The sequence below is a fragment of the Ipomoea nil genome, unplaced genomic scaffold (genome assembly GCF_001879475.1).
Source record: "Ipomoea nil cultivar Tokyo-kokei standard unplaced genomic scaffold, Asagao_1.1 scaffold3337, whole genome shotgun sequence".
NCBI classification, from domain to species: domain Eukaryota; kingdom Viridiplantae; phylum Streptophyta; class Magnoliopsida; order Solanales; family Convolvulaceae; genus Ipomoea; species Ipomoea nil.
This window is the reverse complement of record NW_017619765.1, coordinates 1-12982: the sequence shown is the minus strand read 5'-3', so window position 1 is coordinate 12982 and position 12982 is coordinate 1. Positions and strand designations below refer to the sequence as shown.

Below are 12982 nucleotides of genomic sequence, written 5' to 3'. Positions count from 1 at the left end.
CGCCCTGGCGGCTCCGCGCGGTGGCGGCCGTTCGGCGGGCCGCCGCGTGGCGGCGGCCCCCGCGGCCGTGGTCGCGGCCCGGGCGTGGCCGTGGTCGTGGCGGTGCCGGGGCTGTCCCGTGCCCGCTCTGCTCCGGCGCGGGCCCTTCGGCCGCTTCGTGCTTTCGCCGGTCCGCTGGCGCTCCGGGGCCGCGCGCGCCTGTTGCGTCTCCTGTGGCTGCTGCGGCTTCGGTTCGCCTCCGCCCTGGTTTCCCGCCCTGGTGCGTCGCCCCCTGCCCCCCCGCTCCGTCTTTGCTGTCCTCGCCGGTCTCTTCTCCCGGTCCGGCTCCTCTTCGTGTTGGTGCCGGTCCGTGTTTCCCTCTTGTTGGTCCTGGTTCGTCTTCGGTCGCCTCTTCTCCCCCCCTGTTTCGGTTGTCTGCTGTTCTTTTTGTTCCTGGGCTTTCTGCGTCTTTCTTCTCTGTGCCCCGGTTTGCCCGTGCTCCTCCTGTCTTCTTTGCCTTTCCCCCTGCTTGTTTCTTTGTGCCGGCTCGTTCCCCCCGGGCCGTTCTGTCTCGCGGGCCGGCTTCGGGGGGTCTCTCTTCTTGGCCTGTTTCTCGTTCGCGTCCCGCTGCGTTCGTGGCTTCGCGTGTCTCCTCTGCCGTTTGGCCTGGTCGGTTGGGTCCCCCTCCTCCTCGTGTCTTGCGGCCGCTTTTGCCTTCGTGTTCCCTTGCTTCTCGTTTTCGTCCTCGTTTCGGTGTCGTGTCGTGCTTGTCTGCTTGGGCCCTCCTCTCGGTTTCCCTTGCCTCGTGTCCCTCCTCCTCCGTCGCCTGTTTTCGCGCTTCTTTCTCCTGCTCTTTGGGGCCCCGCGCCTTTTCTTTCTGTCCCTGGTTTTCGTTCTTTTGTTTTGTTTGTTGCTGCCTCCCCCCGCTCTGTCTGGTTTTCTCCTCTGCGCTTCCCCCCTGCTGTGTCTGCTCTCTTCGCGCCGTTTCGGTCCCTCGTTGCGCGTTCCTCTGGTCGTCCGCTTGTCTCTCTCCCCTCTGCTTTCGGGGGCGCGTCTCCCCGGTTGCCCCGTCCTTTTGTCTCTTTGGGTCTCCCTCCTCGGCCTCTTGTGCCTCTCCCCCTGCGCCGCCTGGTCGCGTTGCGCGTCGGCCTCGTCCCGTTGTGGCCCGGGTCTGGCTCTCTTGGCTCCGGCTTCGGTTCCCCCGCGCTCTTGGGCTTCTGCCTTTGCGCCTGCGGTCTCTCTCCTCCCTCCCTGCCTCCTCGCGTTCTCGCCCTGTCCGTCCTCCTTCTCGTTTGCCTCCTTCTCCTCCTTCTTCTTCCTTCTTGCGTGTGTTTGGCTGTCTCTGTTCTCCTCTGTTGCGCCCGTCCCCTCGTCCCCCGTTGCCGTCTCGGTCCTCCCGTGTGTGTTTCTTGGTTCTCCGTCTTCGTTTCGTGGCTCTCGTTGTTTCGCTCCTGCTCCTCCCCCGGTCTTCCTTTGTCGTCCTGTCCGGTTTGCTGCGCCCGTCTCTCCGTTTGCTTCTTCTCTGCCTTCTCCGGTCTCTCGCTCTCGCCCGGTTGCGCCGTGGGGTGTTGGTGCCGTTCGGGTTGGTGTTGGCTCCGCTGTTTGTCCCCCTGGCCCTGCTCCTCCTCCGGCGTTGGCCGCGGCTTCCGGGGCTGCCGCCGCTGGTTCCGCTTCTCGCCCCGTGCCTGCTCCGGCTCCGGCCGGGGCGGTCTCGGGTGCTCCTCCTGCGCCCCGCGCGGCCGCCGTCCGGCGCCGCCTGTTCCGCCTCGGTCTCCTGTCCTGGCCCCCGTTCTCCGGCCCGCCGCCGCCTGTGGCTCTTCTGCCTGTTCCTGCCCCGCCTTGTTCTTCTCCGGCCGTTCGGTCTCCGGCGTGGCGTGCGGCCCTGGCTCTTGCGTTTCCTGCCTTGCTCCCGCCTCCCCCTTGGCGTCTGGTTCGTCGTCCCCCCTGGCCTGCCTGTTGTGGGGTGCCCCTGGGTGTTCCGCCCGCCGCGCCCGGCCGCTGGCCCGCTTGCGCGGCCCCCGGCTCGCTTGGTCGCTCCGGGTTTCCCTCCCGTCGCTGGGCCCGCCTTTTTTGCGCCTTTCCGTCCTGTTGTCCCCCCCCCCCCGTGCGGCTTCTTCTCTCCTTTCGCCGTTTCTCGCGGTTGGGTCCTTCGGCCGTTGGCTGTTCCCCCCGCCTTCCTCCCTGGTCCTCTTGCCGCGCCCGTTTCCCTGCGCCCGCCGCCCGGTTCTGCCGCCCCGTCCCGGCCGGCTGCTGTGTGTTTGTTCCCGCGGTCCCTCTCTGGTCTTCCGCCGGCTCCTCGCGCGTGGTTCCCTCGGTTGCCTGCTTTCTTGGTGTCGGTTGGTTTTTCCCCCTCCCCGCCTGCTGTTTCTTTCTTCCTCTCTCCTCGTGCCTCTCTTTGTTTCTCTTTGCTTGTCTCTGTTGCTGCTCTCCTTGTTCTGGGGTCTGCTGCTTCGTGTGTTCCTCGGCTTCTTCCTGCCTTCGCCTCGGCGTTTCCGCTTCGTGCCCTGGGTGCTCCGTCTTTTTTTCTTGGCCTTGCGCCGGTCTCCCCGGCTGGTGGTTTGTTTCTTTCTCCGCCGCGCTCCCTGCGCGCTCTTTTGCGCCGTGCCGGTCTGGTGGCCTGTCCCCCGTTGGCTCCTCCGGTTCCTGTGTCCCGCCCTTCTTCTGCTTCTGTGGTTCCTCTGCGGCTCCCCCGCCGTCTCGCCGTCTTGCTGGGGCTCTCCCGTCTCTTCCTGTTCCTCGTCCGGCTCTCTCTTTTGCCGTGCCTCGGGTCTGTCCGCCTCTGCCCTCTCCCCCCCCTGCGCCTTGGGCTCTGCTCCCGCGTGTTCTGCGGTCTGTCCCGGCCCTCTGCCCTTTGGTCTTTTTCTTCGTCCTTCCTCCTCTGTTGCGGTTCCTGCCTTTTCGGCTTCGGCCTGGGCTGGTGCTCCCGCTGCCCGGCCGTCTCCTCGTGGTTTTGCGGTTTTTCTTGGTGGCCCTCTGCTTTCCTGGTCTTGTCGGCCGCCCCGCCCGGTTGCTCGTTCGTCTCCCGCGGCTGCCTCCCCGGCTCTGGCTGCTGTGTCTGCGGCGGTCCCCTGGTTGGTTTCTCTGTTGCCCGCGCTTGGCGTGTCCTTGGCTGCTCCTCCCCCTCTCTGGTGTGCTCCTTTGGGTGCGCCTTCTCTCTGTTCCCCCCCGGTGTTCCCTGCTCGTCCGCCGCCTGTGGCCCTTGCTTCCCCTTTGTTCGTGCCCCCGTGGCGCCGCCGGCGTTGCCGGTTCGCTTCCTTTCCCCCCGGCTCCGCTCGCTGCTGTGTTCCCTCCCGCTCTCCCTGGTCCGCGTTCTTCTCCTCTCTGTGGCCCGCTCTCCTGTTGTTGCCTCGTCCCCCTTGTCACTTGCGGGGGCGTCTTCGGCTCTCTCCTCTTCGTGTTCGTTTCCCTCTCTCTTCTCGTCCTTCGTTTCGTTCCCTCTTCTTCTTCGTCTTCGTCTTGTCCTCGGTTTCCTCTTCCCTCCTCTCTCTCTCCTGTCCCGCCTCCTTCTTCTTCCTTCCGCTCTCTCGTCTCCCTCCTTTTTCGCGTCCCCTCTTTGACGTCCCCGCTTCCTCGTACCCTCTCTTCCTGCTTCTTATTCCTTACCGCTTCTGCCTCTATGCCTTTATCCGAACGAGACAACTTACTCCTAGGCATAAAACATCTATTATCCTTTCCGCTGTCGCTCCCTTTACCTGGCCTCCTCTTTCTTCGCCTTCATTTTTCCTCTCCTTCTTCTCTTTCTTCCCTCTCTTTTCCTTGGTTATGGGCGTCCGCTTCCTTCCTTCTTTTTTCCTTTTTTCACTCTTCTTCTTCCTTGTTTCGGCGGGCCCATTGTATCCGGCCGCTTTCTTTTTCTTCTTCCTCTCCCCTCTCGCCTTCCCTCTCAGCTTCCTCTCGCCTCTCGCTCTCCTTCACTTCGTTTTTTTTTCTCTACTTACTCTTTGCCCCCTCATCTTTCCCGCCTCTTCCTATACTTCAATCTTCTTCCTTCCTCCGGCGTCCTTCTGGCCCTTCACCTCATTCCGATCCCCCCATCCCTCGCCGCTTTTGCCCTCTCCCCTGCGCCCTTGCGGCCTGGCCTTCCTCCCTGTCCCCCCTGGCACCCAGCATGACCACATTCTCTCCCTCCTCCGTCTCACTTCCCCGTCCGCTTCCATTCCCTCCTCCTCCCCGGCCCCGCCCTCCGCCGCCTTTCTCCTCCTCTTCCCCTTGAGTGTTTTCTACCGGCGCTTCCTAGACATACATCTGCTTGTCGTGTCTACTTCCCCTCGCGCCCCTTACCCCTGCCCCTTCTCCTCCTGCCCCGCCAGCCGTATCGTCCCCTTTATCTCCGTGTGTGCCTTTCCCTTCTTGGCCGCCCTGCCGTCTCGCCCCTGCCGCGCGCGCTTCGGCAGGCGTCCGCCCTAGGCCCCCTCTTCCATTTCCCCGGGCCCGCGTCGGCCCTCACTCTCCCGCGCGTTCCGCCGCGCCTAGCCTTTCCTCCTGCTCCTGCCGCTTCCTCGCCGCCCCCGCCCTCCCTCTCTGCCCTGGCCTTGGCGTCCCTGCTCGCCACTCTTCCGGCTCCCTCCTACCTCTTAGGCCTCTGCTCTGCCTCGCTTTTCGGCTGCCCCCCGTCTTCCCTTTGGCCCCCCCACCATGCCCCGTCTTGTCTCTCCATCCCAACTCCCCCCTCCTTGGCTGCTCCCCCGGATCCCGTTCCTTTTCCAGCCCCCCCCTCCCCTGCCTGCTCCTGCTGCCGACCCGCTCGTGGGCCCCCTGGCTGCCCTCTCCTGCCTTCTCCTTTGAGTAGTCTCCCTCTTGTCTTTTCGGTGCCCCCTCTGCGCCTTACTCCCTTTGTCCCTGCTTATCTGCCCGCCCGTGTCATTTCTTTCTTTACGGTCTTGCCACTCCTCCTTCTTCATCTTGATCTCCTATGTCCTTCATCCTCCTTGCCTTACTCTGCGTTCTCTTACTTCCTCTCCTCCTTCTTCGATCTTCCTCCCTTTCCCTCTTTCTTTTCCTTTGCCTTCCGCCCCTCGGTCTTTCTTCCAGTCCTTGCCCCTCCCGTCTACACCCTTTCTTCCATTGCCTCCCCCCAGTTTTGAGCGGGCCCCATGCCCTCGGCGGCTTTTAGCCTTTTTCATCTTCATTCTTCATTGTTCTTGTTCTTGTTCTTAGTTCTTGTTCTGTGGTTCTGTTCTTCTTCTTCTTCTTCCTTCTTACTTCTTCTTGTCTTGTCTTGTTCTTTTCTTCTTGTTCATTCTTGTTCTTTCTTCTTGTTCTTCTTGTTCTTTCTTGTTCTTTTCTTGTTCTTACTTTGTTCTTCTTCTTCTTCTTCTTCTTCTTCTTCTTCTTCTTCTTCTTCTTCTTCTTCTTCTTCTCTGCCCCTTCGGGCCTTTTCCCTGTCCTGCTCCTTTTTTCCCCTCTCTTTTTCCCCCCGTTGCTCTCCTTCGCTGGTCCCTTCGCTCCTCTCCTCCGCTCCCGCTCCCCGCTCCCTGCTGCTTGTCCCCCCGGCCCTTGCGCGGTCGTTCTCCCTTCCCTTTGTTGTGTGCTTTGCCTCCTCTCTTTGTCCCCCTCCCTCCCGTCGTTCCTCTGCTTGGCTTTCTTCCTTCTCTTTTTTTCCTTTTTTCCTGGTCTTCCTCCCTCCTTGGTCCCTCCCTCTCTCGCCTTCTTTTGTCTTCTCCCTTTGCTCTTTCCTTCCCCCTCGTGCCCCCCCCGCTCCTCGCCCCTGTCGTGCCTCTCCTCCCTTGCTGCCTTTGCCTGTCCCGCCTTTTTCCCTTGGCGCCCTCTCCCGCCCCTCTCCCTCCTCCCTTCTTTCTCTTCCTTCCTTTCTTGCTCCTGCCTCCTTTTTTTTTCCTCCCGCCCTTGTCGGGCCCCTGTCGCGCCTCTCCTCCCTTGCTGCCTTTGCCTGTCCCGCCTTTTTCTCTTGGCGCCCCCTCCCGCCCCTCTCCCTCCTGCCCTTCTTTCTCTTCTTTCCTTTCTTGCTCCTGCCTCCTTTTTTTTTTGCCTCCCGCCTTGTCGCCCCCTCCTTCTCCCTTCCCGCCCTGCCTCTGTCTTCTTTTTTGTTGTCGCTCCTCCCTTCTTCTTTTCCTTTCCTCCGCGTCCCCTCGCGTCCTCCTTCTGCCCCCTTTGCTTGGGCTGCGGTTCGCCCCTCCGCCCTTTCTTCTTGCCCTCCCTGCGTCCGTTCCCGGTGCCCTCCCCGCCCTTCCCGGCCCCGCTCCTCTTTCCCGGCCCCGTTCCCGGCTCCTCCTCTTCCTTCCGGCTCCCTTCGGCCCTCTTCCGGCCCCTTCCCCTCTGCTCCCTCTGCGCCCTTCCTTTGCTTCCCCCTTTGCCCTCTTTTTCTGCTCCTCTGCGCCCTTCTTTGCTTCCCCCCTTGCCCGCCCTTTTTCTCCCCCTTCTCGGCTCTCCTCTCTTGGGCTCTTCTTCCTGTCCTCGTTTTTTCCGCGCATTGCGCGCTTGGGCTCCTGCCCACTGTTTTTTTTTTTTCCCTCACGTCCCCCTGTTTTTTTTTTTCCCTCCGTCCTTTCCCGTCTCTTCCGGCCCGCTTCTCTTGCCCTTGTTCCTGCCTCGCTCCTTGCCGGTTGCCTTTGCGTCTTTCCCTCGGTCCTTCTTCTCCCCCGGTTGCGTCCCCCCCCCCCGGGCCCCCCCCCTCCGCCCCGCCCGCGCCTTGTGGGCCGTTGTCCCTCCCGGTGCCTCCCTGGTTCCGCCGCCCGGCCCCCCTGCCGGTGCGCCCCGGCCTCTGCCCCCTTTGGCCCTCCTTCCCGCCCTGCCGCCGCCGCGGTTCCCCCTTGGTCTCTTCTCCCCCCTCCTGCCCCCTCCCCCCTTGCGCTCCGCCCGTGCGGGTTCCCTCGGTCCTTCTCCGTTTCCCCCTGCCCGCTCCTCTCGTCCCGCTTGCTTCTCCTTGTCCCTCCCCTCCTTGTCTCGGTCTGGTTGCCCCCCCTCCGGGCCCTCCGGGCGCCCCCCTCCCCTTCGGGCCTCCCCTCTTCCCTCTCTCCTCCTCTTGTTTGCGGCGCTTTCGCCCTTCGGCTTTGTGGTTCCGTTCTCTTCCGCCTTTCCTCTTCGCCTTCGCTTCCTGGTGTCGTTCTCCTTCTCTCTTCGCCGTTCCTCTTCGCCTTCGCCTCCCGGTGCCTTCCCGGTCTTTCCCGGCCCCGTTCCCTGGCTCCTCCTCTCCTTCCGGCTCCCTTCGCCCCCTTTCCCCCCCCCTTCCCCCTGCCCCCTTTGCCCCCTTCCTTTGCTTTCCTCCTTTGGCGGTCCTTTTTTCTCCCCCCTGTTCCTCCTTCCCTCCCTTCGTTGGTCCCCTCCGCTCCTCTCCTCCGCTCCCTGCTGCTTGTCCCCCCGGCCCTTGCCCGGTCGTTCTCCCTTCCCTTTGTTGTGTGCTTTGCCTCCTCTCTTTGTCCCCCCCTCTCTCCCGTCGTTCCTCTGGTTGGCTTTCTTCCTTCTCTCTTTTTTTCCTTTTTTCCTGGTCTTCCTCCCCTCCTTGGTCCCTCCCTCTCTCGCCTTCTTTTGTCTTCTCCCTTTGCTCTTTCCTTCGCCCCTCGTGCCCCCCCCCGCTCCTCGCCCTGTCGTGCCTCTCCTCCCTTGCTGCCTTTGCCTGTCCCCCTTTTTCCCTTTGCGCCCCTCCCGCCCCTCTCCCTCCTGCCCCTCTTTCTCTTCCTTCCTTTCTTGCTCCTGCCTCCTTTTTTTTCCCTGCCTTCCGCCCTTGTCCGGCCCCTGTCGCGCCTCTCCTCCCTTCCTCCCTTTGCCTCTCCCGCCTTTTTCTCTTGTCGCCCCCTCCCGCCCCTCTCCCTCCTCCCTTCTTTCTCTTCTTTCCTTTCTTGCTCCTGCCTCCTTTTTTTTTTGCCTCCCGGCCTTGTGGCCCCCTCCTTCTCCCTTCCCGCCCTGCCTCTCTCTCCTTTTTTGTTGTCGCTCCTCCCTTCTTCTTTCTCTCCTTTCCTCCGCGTCCCCTCGCGTCCTCCTTCTGCCCCCTTTGCTTGGGCTGCGGTTCGCCCCTCCGCCCTTTTTTTTTTTTTTTTCTTGCCCTCCCTGCGTCCGTTCCCGGTGCCCTCCCGGCCCTTCTTCCCCTTTTCCCGGCCTTCGTCCCGGTGTGTGGGTCTTTTCGGCCCTTTTCGTGTCCCTTTCCCTCTTCTCCCTCTTTTCCTCCCTCTGCGCCCCTTCTGCCTGGCCATCACATCTCTTGGGGCTCTTATTCGTCTCAGTCCTCTCATCTCTCTCTCTCTCTCTCTCCTTCTCTCTCTCTCTCTCTCTCTCTCTCTCTCTCTCTCTCTCTCTCTCTCTATTCGCCGTTCGATTTCTTGCATTCTGCTATCCCTTTTTTTTGCCTCCCGCCCTTGTCGCGCCCCCTGTCGTGCCTCTCCTCCTTCTGCTTTGCCTGTCCCCCTTTTCTCCCTTGGCGCCCCCTCCCGCCTCTCCCCTCCTGCCCTTTTTCTTCTTTCCTTTCTTCCTCTCCTTTTTTTTTTAGCTCCCGGCCTTTGTCGCGCCCTCCTTTCTCCCTTCCCGCCCGCTATGTCTTCTTTTTTTGTTGTCGCCTCCTCCTCTCGCCCTTCTTTCTCATCTCCTCTCTCCTTCTCTCTCCGTCCTGCCTCTCGCGCCGCCCGCGACGTTCGGCTCTCCTGGGTCGCCCCTGGCGTCCTCCGCTTTCCTCACTGCCTGTTCCTCCCTGCCTGGCTCCGCTTGCTTCCCCGCTTGCTCCGCTTTCCCTTTTCCCCTCCCTTTCCTCCCCTCCCCCCCCCCCCGTTCCTCCTTCCGTTCCCCTTTTCCGCCTTGCCGTTCGTTCCCCGTTCCCTTCCTCCTTGCTTTCCCTCCCCCCGGTCTTCGGTTCGCCCCTCCTCCCCCTCCCCGTTGGCCTCCTTCGTCCTCTCTTTTCCTCTTCTTCCCTTCTCTCCCTCCTCCTTTCGTCGTTCCCCCCCCCTCCTCCCTCTGCCTTTCTTTCCTTTCGCCTTCTGTGTCCCCCCTGTCTTTCTTCCCCCCCCCTTCTTCCTTCTCCCTCCCTTCCCTCCGCCCTCCTTTTCTTCGTTCTCTTGTCTTTCTTTTTCTTCCCTCTCCCCTTCTTTCTCTTCCCCTTTCTTCCTTGCTTCTCTTCGCTCCCTTGTCCTTCCCCTGTCTTTCTTCCGTGCCCCCCCTTCTTCCTTCTCCCTCCTTCCTTCCCCGCCCTCTTTTCCTTCGTTCTCTTGTCTTTCTTTTTCTCCCCTGTCCCCTTTTTCCCTTCCCCTTCCTCCCTTGCTTCTCTTCCCTCCCTTCTCTCTTCTCTTTTTTGTGCCCTCTTTTTCTCCTTCCCTCTCCCCGTTCTCCTCCCCTCCTGCTCTCTCTTTCTTTCCCCCGTCTTTTCTTCCTCCCCTGCCCCCTTCCCCCCTCTCCTTCCTCCCGCCCCCCTCTTCCTCCTTGCGCGCTTTTGTGCCCCCGCGCGTCTTCCCCTCCCCCCCCCCTTGCCGTGCGCCTCCCTCGCCCTGTCCTTGTTTGCCCCTCCGCCGTTCGCGGTTCGCGTTCGCGGCTTCTCCTCGCGGCTTTGCCCCGCGCCTTTCTTTCCTTCTTCCCCTTGGGTCGCCCCCTGCCCGCCCCCTTCTTCCCTCCCCTGCCTGGTTCCTCTTGTTCCGGTTTTCCTTTTTTTCTTTTCCGCTTTTCTCCTTTCTCCTTCCTTCTCTGCTTCTCCCTTTCCCTTTTTCCGTTCCTTCCCCGTTCGTCTCCTTCTCCTCTTCCCGTCTCCTCTCGCCTTCTCCCTCCCCCTTCCTCTCCTTCTCCTCTTCCCGTCTTCCTCGCCCTTCCCCCCCCTCCTCCTGTCGGCCTCTCCTCCCCCCTCTTCGTCTCTCTTTCCTCTTTTCTGCCCTCCTTTTTCTTTGTTCTCCCTTCTGTCCCGTCTTTGGTTTCCCCCTCCCTCTCCCCTTCTTTTCTTGCCCCTTCTCCTCCCTCTTGCCTCTCTTCTCTTGCCTTTGTCCCCTTCGCCTTCCCTCTTTCCCCCGCCCGGGCTTCGCTCCCTGGTTTCGTGGGTCGTCTTTGGGCGCCGCGCCCCCGGTTTGCCCCTCGGCGGCGGCCGTGCGGGCCTTCTGTCCCCCGTGGGCCGCTTCCTTGTGCGTCTCCGCCTTTGGCCCTGTCTGCTGCCCCCTTGCGTCCCCGTGCTTTCCCCCTTCCCCCCCTGCTCTGTCGGGTCGGCGTGTGGGGGCCCTTGGGGTTGGGGCCTCCCCCTTTGGGCGCCGCCTTCCCTCTTTCCCTCCGCCCCTTCCCCCTTCCATTCTCTCTGCCTGCCCCTCTCACTCTTGGCCTTCCTCTCCTGACTTCCCCTCTTCTTTCCCCCCCCCCCTTGGGCCTTCTCCCCCTCGCGCCCTGCGCGTCCCCCTCGTCTCCTCCTCCGCGCCCCCGCGCGTTCGGCCTCTCCTGGGTCGCCCCCCTGGCGGCCCCGCTTTTCCTACCACTGATTTTCCTCCCCTGCCTGGCTCCGCTTGCTTCCCGCTTGCTCCGCTTTCCCTTTCCCCCTCCCCTTTCCTCCCCTCCCCCCCCCCGTTCCTCCTTCCGTTCCCCTTTTCCGCCTTGCCGTTCGTTCCCCGTTCCCTTCCTCCTTGCTTTTCCCTCCCCCCCCCCCCGGTCTTCGGTTTCGCCCCTCCTCCCCCTCCCCGTTGGCCTCCTTCGTCCTCTCTTTTCCTCTTCTTCCCTTCTCTCCTCCTCCTTTCGTCGCTCCCCCCCCCTTCTCGCTCTGCCTTTCTTTCCTTTCGCCTTCTGTGTCCCCCTGCCTTTCTTCCCCCCCCCCTTCTTCCTTCTCCCTCCTTCCCTCCGCGCCCTCCTTGTCTTCGTTCTCTTGTCTTTCTTTTTCTCCCCTCTCCCCTTCTTTCTCTTCCCCTTTCTTCCTTGCTTCTCTTCGCTCCTTGTCCTTCCCCTGTCTTCCTTCCGTGCCCCCCCTTCTTCCTTCTCCTCCCTTCCTTCCGCGCCCTCTTTTCCTTCGTTCTCTTGTCTTTCTTTTCTCCCCTGTCCCCTTTTTCCCTTCCCCTTCCTCCCTTGCTTCTCTTCCCTCCCTTGTCTCTTCTCTTTTTTGTGCCCTCTTTTTCTCCTTCCCTCTCCCCGTTCTCCTCCCCCCTCCTGCTCTCTCTTTCTTTCCCCCGTCTTTTCTTCCTCCCCTGCCCCCCTTCCCCCTCTCTCCTTCCTCCGCCCCCCTCTTCCCTCCTTGCGCGCTTTTGTGCCCCCGCGCGTCTTCCCCTCCCCCCCCCCTTGCCGTGCGCCCTCCCTTGCCCTGTCCTTGTTTGCCCTCCGCCGTTCGCGGCTTCTCTTCGCGGCTTTGCCCCCCGCCTTTCTTTCCTTCTTCCCCTTGGGTCGCCCCCTGCCCGCCCCCTTCTTCCCTCCCCTGCCTGGTTCCCCTTGTTCCGGTTTTCCTTTTTTTTTCCCGTTTTTCTCCTTTCTCCTTCCTTCTCTGCTTCTCCCTTTCCCTTTTTCCGTTCCCTCCCGTTCCTTCCCCGTTCGTCTCCTTCTCCTCTTCCCGTCTCCTCTCGCCTTCTCCTTCCCCCCTTCCTCTCCTTCTCCTCTTCCCGTCTTCCTCGCCCTTCCCCCCCCTCCTCCTGTCGCCCTCTCCTCCCCCCTCTTCGTCTCTCTTTCCTCTTTTCTGCCCTCCTTTTTCTTTGTTCTCCCTTCTGTCCCGTCTTTGGTTTCCCCCCTCCCTCTCCCCTTCTTTTCTTGCCCCTTCTCCTCCCTCTTGCCTCTCTTCTCTTGCCTTTGTCCCCTTCGCCTTCCCTCTTTCCCCCGCCCGGGCTTCGCTCCCTGGTTTCGTGGGCCGTCTTTGGGCGCCGCGCCCCCGGTTTGCCCCTCGGCGCGCGGCCGTGCGGGCCTTCTGTCCCCCGTGGGCCGCTTCCTTGTTCGCCCCGGCCTTTGGTCCTGTCTGCTGCCCCCTTGCGTCCCCGTGCTTTCCCCCTTCCTCCCCTGCTCTGTCGGGGTCCGCGTGTGGGGGGCCCTTGGGGTCGGGGCCTCCCCCTTTGGGCGCCGCCTTCCCTCTTTCCCTCCGCCCCTTCCCCCTTCCCTTCTCTCTGCCTGCCCCCTTTCATTCCCTCTCCTCTTGCCCTTCCTCTCCTTCGTCCTTCTTTCCCCCCCCCCCCCCCCTTGGGCCTATCTCCCCATCGGCGCCTCGCCGTCCCCCTCGTCGTCCTCCTCTGCGCGCCCCCGCGCGTTCGCCTCTCCTGGGCCCTGCCTGGCTCCGCTTGCTCCGCTTTTCCTTTTTTCCTTCCGCTTTCCTCCTTTCTCCTTCCTGCCTCTGCTTCTCCGTTCCCTTTTCCGTTCCCTCTTCTCTTTTCCGTTCCTTTCTGTTCGTTCCCCGTTCCCTTCCTCCTTGCTTTCCCTCCGCCCGGTCTTCGGTTCGCCCCTCCTCCCCCTCCCCGTTGGCCTCCTTCGTCCTCTCTTTTCCTCTTCTTCCCTTCCCTCCTCCTTTCGTCGCTCCCCCCCCCTCCTCCCTCTGCCTTTCTTTCCTTTCGCCTTCTGTGTCTCCCCTGTCTTTCTTCCCCCCCTTCTTCCTTCTCCCTCCCTTCCCTCCGCGCCCTCCTTTCCTTCGTTCTCTTGTCTTTCTTTTTCTCCCCTCTCCCCTTCTTTCCCTTCCCCTTCCTCCCTTGCTTCTCTTCGCTCCCTTGTCCCTCCCCTGTCTTTCTTCCCCCCCTTCTTCCTTCTCCCTCCCTTCCTTCCGCGCCCTCCTTTTCTTCGTTCTCTTGTCTTTCTCTTTCTCCCCTGTCCCCTTCTTTCCCTTCCCCTTCCTCCCTTGCTTCTCTTCCCTCCCTTGTCTCTTCTCTTTTTTGTGCCCTCTTTTTTCCTTCCCTCTCCCCGTTCTCCTCCCCCTCCTGCTCTCTCTTTCTTTCCCCCGTCTTTTCTTCCTCCCCTGCCCCCTTCCCCCCTCTCCTTCCTCCCGCCCTCCTCTTCCCTCCTTGCGGGCTTTGTTGCCCCCGCGCGTCTTCCCCTCCCCCCCCCTTGCCGTGCGCCCTCCCTCGCCCTGTCCTTGTTTGCCCCTCCGCCGTTCGCGGTTCGCGTTCGCGGCTTCTCTTCGCGCTTTGCCCCGCGCCTTCTCTCCCCG

The 12982-nt window shown here is 62.5% G+C and overlaps 3 protein-coding genes across 3 annotated transcripts; all 3 read right to left on the bottom strand.

The window, feature by feature from the left end:
• Positions 1-236: 236 nt before the first annotated feature.
• LOC109170749 (filaggrin-like) lies at positions 237-6407 on the bottom strand (the record flags this gene model as incomplete). The annotated part of the gene is made up of 2 exons (XM_019319900.1): positions 5696-6407; positions 237-3564 (listed from the first exon to the last, which is right to left on the bottom strand). Coding segments are annotated over exons 1-2 (4040 nt in total), but the record flags the coding sequence as incomplete, so codon positions are not given.
• Positions 6408-8597: 2190 nt separating this feature from the next.
• Positions 8598-10181, bottom strand: LOC109170748 (ribosome-binding protein 1-like). Its single transcript, XM_019319899.1, has one exon. The coding sequence runs from the start codon at positions 10179-10181 to the stop codon at positions 8598-8600; it is 1584 nt and encodes a 527-aa protein (XP_019175444.1).
• A 173-nt stretch (positions 10182-10354) lies between these two features.
• LOC109170747 (spore wall protein 2-like) lies at positions 10355-12901 on the bottom strand (the record flags this gene model as incomplete). The annotated part of the gene is made up of 2 exons (XM_019319898.1): positions 10355-11958; positions 12116-12901. Coding segments are annotated over 2 exons (2390 nt in total), but the record flags the coding sequence as incomplete, so codon positions are not given.
• Between the last annotated feature and the right edge of the window lie 81 nt (positions 12902-12982).